The sequence below is a fragment of the Theropithecus gelada genome, chromosome 10 (genome assembly GCF_003255815.1).
Source record: "Theropithecus gelada isolate Dixy chromosome 10, Tgel_1.0, whole genome shotgun sequence".
Classification (NCBI taxonomy): domain Eukaryota; kingdom Metazoa; phylum Chordata; class Mammalia; order Primates; family Cercopithecidae; genus Theropithecus; species Theropithecus gelada.
The window spans coordinates 71,502,904-71,509,310 of record NC_037678.1 but is presented as its reverse complement, the minus strand read 5'-3'; the positions used below and the strand labels follow the sequence as shown (position 1 = coordinate 71,509,310).

The 6,407-nt window shown below is 37.0% G+C and overlaps 1 protein-coding gene across 1 annotated transcript; it reads left to right on the top strand.

Moving 5' to 3' along the window:
* Window positions 1-3,598: 3,598 nt before the first annotated feature.
* On the top strand, window positions 3,599-5,416 carry DEFB128 (defensin beta 128). Its single transcript, XM_025400707.1, has 2 exons — window positions 3,599-3,699; window positions 5,151-5,416. The coding sequence occupies exons 1-2, from the start codon at window positions 3,651-3,653 to the stop codon at window positions 5,381-5,383; spliced, it is 282 nt and encodes a 93-aa protein (XP_025256492.1). The 5' UTR covers window positions 3,599-3,650; the 3' UTR covers window positions 5,384-5,416.
* The last annotated feature ends 991 nt before the right edge of the window (window positions 5,417-6,407 follow it).

Below are 6,407 nucleotides of genomic sequence, written 5' to 3'. Positions count from 1 at the left end.
ATGCGTATAGACTGCGAGTGGGAGTGTAAATTAGTTCAGTCATCGTGGAAAGCAGTTTGGCAATTTCTCAAAAGAACTTAAAACAGAATTACCATTCGACCCAGCAATTCCAGTATTGGGTATATAGCCAAAGGAATATAAATCGTTCTACCAAAGACACATGCATGTGTATGTTCATTGCAGCACTATTCACAATGGCAAAGATATGGAATCAACCTAAATGCCCATCAATGGTACACTGGATAAATAAAATGTGGTACGTATACACCATGGAATACTACACAGTCATAAAAAATGAGATCATGTCCTTTGCAGGGACATGGATGGAGCTGGAGGCCTATATCCCAAGTGAATTAATACAGGAACAGAAAACCAAATACCACATGTTCTAACTTATAAGTGGGAGCTAAACACTGAGTTCACATGGACACAAACAAGGAAACAAACACCAGGGCCTACTCGAGGTAGGAGGAGGGTGGGGATTGAAAAACTACCTATCAGGTACTATGCTTATTACCTGGGTGATGAAATAACCTGTACACCAAGTCCCTGTGACATATAATTTACCTATGTAACTGACCTGCACATGTTCTCCTGAATCTAAAATAAAAGCTAAAAAAATTCACACACACACACACAAATGGGATTAGTTTTACAAATACAAATGGAAAGAGCTGTGGGGGTTCAAAATAGTAATTAATCAAGTCTATCAGAGGAGTTAGGAAAACATCACAGAGGAGGTCTTATTTTATCTGAGCCTTAAAAGACAAGGAGGATTTTCTGGAAGGTTTTGAGATTTGGAAAGAAACGATGTAGAATTTGAGGAAAATCATCAGCAGGACTTGGTGGGGACAAATACACCTTTGTAGGCTGGATGAAATATGCTACTGGAGTTCTACTAGAGTATATCTATCAGATGTAGGAAAAAATGATGTAGAAGATGGACATCTACTTGGAGAGGAAATTCCCTCTTCTTTCATGGTCTTGAACGTGGAGGCAGTGGGAGTGGGGTTGAGAAGCTTCCAGAGCACCATACTTGGCTGAAGTAAAGGTTTAGAACAATAAAATATCTCATCTTTCTTGATTCTAGTTAGAAAAAGCTAAAAGAAATCCCATACACTAACCCAGAGTCCAACTTCTTAGTTCTTATTGTGCACTAAGGTGGCAAATGATGTCCTGCATAGCTGGACTTATATTCATCTAATCCTTGGGTTATCTCTATTTAATTTGTTTAGAAATGGAACCAACTCCCTTACAGCAATGAGTAAAATTGAATTACAGAACAAAGGAGCAGTTGGCTGTTCTCCAAAATTGTAGCTTTGATGTTGGTCCTTAAACCCACAGGTGATTCAATTAGCACTTTTCTTCTTCTATTTATTAACAGGAACTTAATACCTAAATATAATACTTAAAACTTAAAGTATAGTAGTAATATTAAAGTATAATAATAAAAATTAAAGTATAATAATTATATTAAAGTATTATATAATTAAATAAATATAATTAAAATTATATTAAAGTATAATTAATAAAATTAAAATATAATAATAGTATTAAAGTATAGTAACAAAGTATAATAAAGAAAAACCAACCAACCAACAAAAAAATCAAAAAATCACCACCCGTTTGTTTTTTTTTTTAACATGTTTAATTTTATTTCTGAGTGAACTCTTACCCTCTTAACTATTTTGGTCATTACTTTTACAGGATGTGTTAATTTTTTTGTTTTTTTTTTAGATTCTCAAATTTAAAAACAAGACTTTAGGGGGCAGGGAAAATATGGAATTTGCTTTCAGTAGCTTCATTTTTAAAAACTCTTTGCTTCTATATTCTATTTTCACTTTTATTTGATCCACATATTTTCTAATTTCCTTTAGAGAATACAAATACTTTCTAATTTCTCTTTTGATTTTTTTTTTGACCCATGGGTTTTTAAATTTTCAAATATTTGGGAAGGTTCCAGATATCTTTCTTTTATTGATTTTTATTTTAATGCCATTATAGTCAGAAAAAATATTTTGTAAGTCCTCAATTATTTTAAATTTACTTAGACTTGCTTTATAGCGCAGAATACGTTCTATCGCAATAAACATTCCTTATACACTTGAATGCTGTTGGATGGAGTGTTCTGCAAATATCAGTTAGGTCAATTTGGTTGATGACGTTACTTGCATCTTATATATCCTTATGGATTTTCTGTCAATATGCTCTATCAGTTACTTTTCAAAAGGGGTGTTAAAGTATCTGACTATAATTGTGAAATTGCATATTATATTATATTATATATTATGTTACATGAGAAAATGTCCTTTACCCATGTCGTGAATTACCAAGTTAATATTATCATCTATGTTAAAAAAAAAAGAAATTCCAACATTCTTCCAGATACTGTCACAGAAAGATATTTGGATTAGATGGGTCTTCATTACTATAATTACGTGGCTAGAAATTGCAAAAAGTGGTAAACAGCATTTTTAAAGGAAATGCCATAATTAACTTTATTATTGTGTTGGAGTCTTTTATCTAGCAGTAATTTGTTCAGTACTTTTCAGCCATTCAGTTAATATGTATTGAGCATATAGCATGAGTTTTGTGCTATGAGTTAAGAACTCCAAGTCGAATAAGACCAGAGTCCTGCCCTTTAGGGGTCTGCAGACTATTGCAGATAAACAAATAATTGGAACGTGACATAGTGTGACCATCAACAAAAATATGTACAAATACAGTGATGGTGCGAAGAAGAGAGTTTGCAGCTCTGTTTATTGGGCCAGGGAAACTTTCACATATGTAGAGATGATTAAATTTGGTTTTCAAGGACAACTAGGAGTTCACTAGGACCAATTATATGGAGGGATGGGGAGTGCAATATAATTTGTAAGGAGGGATTTAAATGTGAAAAGAAACAGATTAAGGAAGTAAAAGTTCAGGAAGGTGTACCCACTAGTTTGGGAGAAACATAGATGGTTCCATAAAATGTCCCAGGAGAGGAGAGCAGAGACCAGTTTATAATAAATTGAATGCTGTGCTAAGGAGATTTGATCTTTTGAAGAATTTCAGTTGTTGAATTTTGCTCTACTAGAAGGACAAGTCTTTATGGGAAACTTTCAAATAGTATCAATTTATCTGGCCAAACCTAAAAGCAATCTTACTCCTAGAATGACTATCTAGAAGTTTTATACATAAAAAAATTATTATTGAATGTGCTTCTGTGTCAGCTAATGACTTAGTTTATCTTCCAAACTGGGTTACTTTTGCGAGAGGCAGCACTAGATGGATGGAACATTGGAACAGTAGGAATAAGACAGGATTATCCCACACAAACCAGGGCACATGACCAACCAACCTTGACCCAAATGGGTTGAAAGCTCAGATGGAAAGTCATAGTTCCTGCTCTCTAGGGGTGCACATCCTGAGGAAGGGGGAGGAAGGAAGATATGGTGGAACATTCTGTGACTGTGAGCTCCATATTTGGGGATGTAGGTGTGTGTGTTGGGGGGAGTGGACTTGGATTTCCTGTCTGTCTGTGTGGGTTAAAATGAGAGCTCAGAGCGCTGATAGCTCTCAAAACCCTGGATCATCCTGAAAGACCTGTGGGACACAGACCACTGGACAAAGTTCTGCTGCCTCTTTCTCTTGGGAAGTCTGTAAACATGAAGCTGTTTCTGGTTCTCATTATTCTGCTGTTTGAGGTACTCACAGGTAACTTGTCCAAATGTACCATAACATCCGAAGAGATATTACTATTTGTAAGAGTGGGAACAGGACTTTCAAGATTATTTATATTTGGCCAAAATCATAAAAAAGTACCCATTCTCCTGGTTGCCTGACTTGAGTCTATGCCTTAGAAGAGAGGACCCAGGGAGATAAGAAGAGGAGGTCAGGACTATACTGGACTCTTAGGAGTCCTCTTCAAAGGCATCCATGAACTCATCATCTAGAATTATCTTTATAACGCTGGACACAGTTTTCACCTGAGAGCCTGGCCATCCCCTTTTCCATTCAAATTCATTTTCAGCCTGTACTACAACAGAGATTAGAATAGCACACATTTTGGAGTCATGTCAATGTGAGGTTAAAATATGTCTTCATCATTGACTGGTTGTATGAATCGAGCACATTATTTCCTTTTAATCTCAATTTTTTCATCTGTCAAGGAGTAGAATGACTATATTTCATGATTCTATTTGATGTATAGATTATATGAGCTTACAAGCACGAAGCACAAAGTTCATGGTAGAAACCCTGTCAGTGAGAGTTTCCTTCTCTCTTGCTAGGAAGAAGGCATATTGTATTTTTGTGGCCCCAAAATACGTTCCTCTAACCCTCAGAGGTGTTCCCTGATTCTGAAGTTTAGGATAGGCAGAGTATGTCTCTGTTCTCCAGCATTATGCTTCGGGCTTTTTCAAATTTTGGGTAGAGCGACAAATAAGGATTAGAAAAAAGAGACTTAGAATCTCAATGCATTACTCTAAGTAGGTGACAATGTAGCTCTCTAGAGCCAAATTCATGGACTTGAATTTGATCCCTGGGCAACCTATTTATCTGAGATCAAGGGGCATGTGACGAGTGACAGACAGGAGGAGCCAGGTTAAGGGAAGGAGTTCTCAATAGAACCTGTTGCTGAGACCCATGAGATCTTGTCAAAGGGAGATTTCTGCTGCCCATATCCGTGAGTGTGAAACCGAATGAAGTTAAAAAGTCTTGTTTGTGATGTTCTTTCAAAAGTTGCTTTGACTCTGAGTTGTGCCAATGGTGACATGTCTTGTGCGCATGGTGACACGTTAGTGGTCTCTGGGGACATGGGACTGAGGTGGAGCTGACAGCATGCTGACTTTGGAGCTTGATGGAGAGAGTCAGTTTTGCCAGGGTCCTAGGGGTGGGACTTGGCTCTGGTTGATAGCCAGGAATTGAGTTCTCTCTTCTCTTTTGTCATATCAGTTCTAATGTTCTCAGAGGCAAGTGGACATCGGCTGAGAGCCCAGGATTTTGAATGTCCTTAATTTGGGATGCTTTTCAAGGAGGGGCCCCTGAGTTTCCTTTTATCAGCATAATGTTCACTAGGACGCCATGACTTGTGGGGAAACACATACCTACCTCTTCTGCTCTTTCTCACGCACTAACCTTGGTTCAATGTTGTTTCCTATGCACAGATGGGGCAAGACTCAAAAAATGCTTCAATAATGTAACAGGCTATTGCAGGAAGAAATGCAAGGTAGGAGAAATACATGAAATAGGATGTCTAAGTGGGAAATTATGTTGTGTAAATGATGAAGAAAACAAAAAACATGTGCCATTTAAGAAGCCACATCAACAACCTGTTGAGAAGCTGAGCGTGCAGCAGGATTACGTCATCTTACCCACCATCACCATTTTCACAGTCTAATCCTAAATCAATCCCTTGTCTCATTGGTCTCCACTCTTCCTAAATAAAAAGTGCTGCCTAATCCAGCAGTCTGCAGCGAAAGATTTATCTACTTCCTTCTGTGAACTTGATTCCCCACATAATAAAGTCCTGTGCTTTCCTCTGGGTTCATTTATTGATGTAGTCACTCATTTCTTGAACACTTCGAACATAAATGAATGGTTGCCATGTTCCTGGTTTTATACCAGTAAGATGCGGGATATAGAAATTAAGTAAACATATTGGTTGAGGTGGAAGTTAGCTTTTCCATTTTTAAGAAAATAATTTCAACTTTTATTTTAGCCTCAGGTGTACATGTGCAGATTTGTTACATTGGCATACTGTATGTTGTTGAGGTTTGGAGTACAACAGATCCCATCACTCAGGTACAGAGCATAGTACCCAACAGTTAGTTTTTCAACCCTTTCCCCTCTCCTCTTTCCCTCCTCTAATAGTCCCCAGTTTCTATTGTTCCCATCTTTATGTCAATGTGTACCTAATGTTTAGTTCCCACTTATAAGTGAGAACATGTGGTATTAGGTTTCCTGTTCCTGTGTTAATTCTCTTAGGATAATGGTCTCTAGCTGCATCCATGTTGCTGCAAAACACATAATTTTATTTTTTTTATGGCAGCATGATATTCCATTGTGTATATGTACCACATTTTCTTTATCCAATCCACTGTTCATGGGAACCTAGGTTGATTCCATGTCTTTGCTATTATGAATAGTGCTGCGATGAACATACACGTGCATACATCTTTTTGGTAGAACGATTTATTTTCTTTTGGATATATACCCAGTAATGGGATTGCTGAGTTGAATGGTAGTTATGTTTTAAGTTCTTTGAGAAGTCTCCATACTTCTTTCCATAGTGGCTGAACAAATTTACATTTCCACTAACAGTGTATAAGCATTCCCTTTTCTCTGCAGCCTTGCCAACATCTGTTGTTTTTTGATTTTTTAGTAAAAGCTACTCTAAGTGGTGTAAAGAGGTTATCTCATTG

Coding starts and splice junctions, on each gene's coding strand:
- DEFB128 (XM_025400707.1), top strand. CDS start 3,651: ATGAAGCTGTTTCTGGTTCTCATTATTCTGCTGTTTGAGGTACTCACA. Junction 3,700..5,150: donor GCTGTTTGAGGTACTCACAG/GTAACTTGTCCA, acceptor TCCTATGCACAG/ATGGGGCAAGACTCAAAAAA.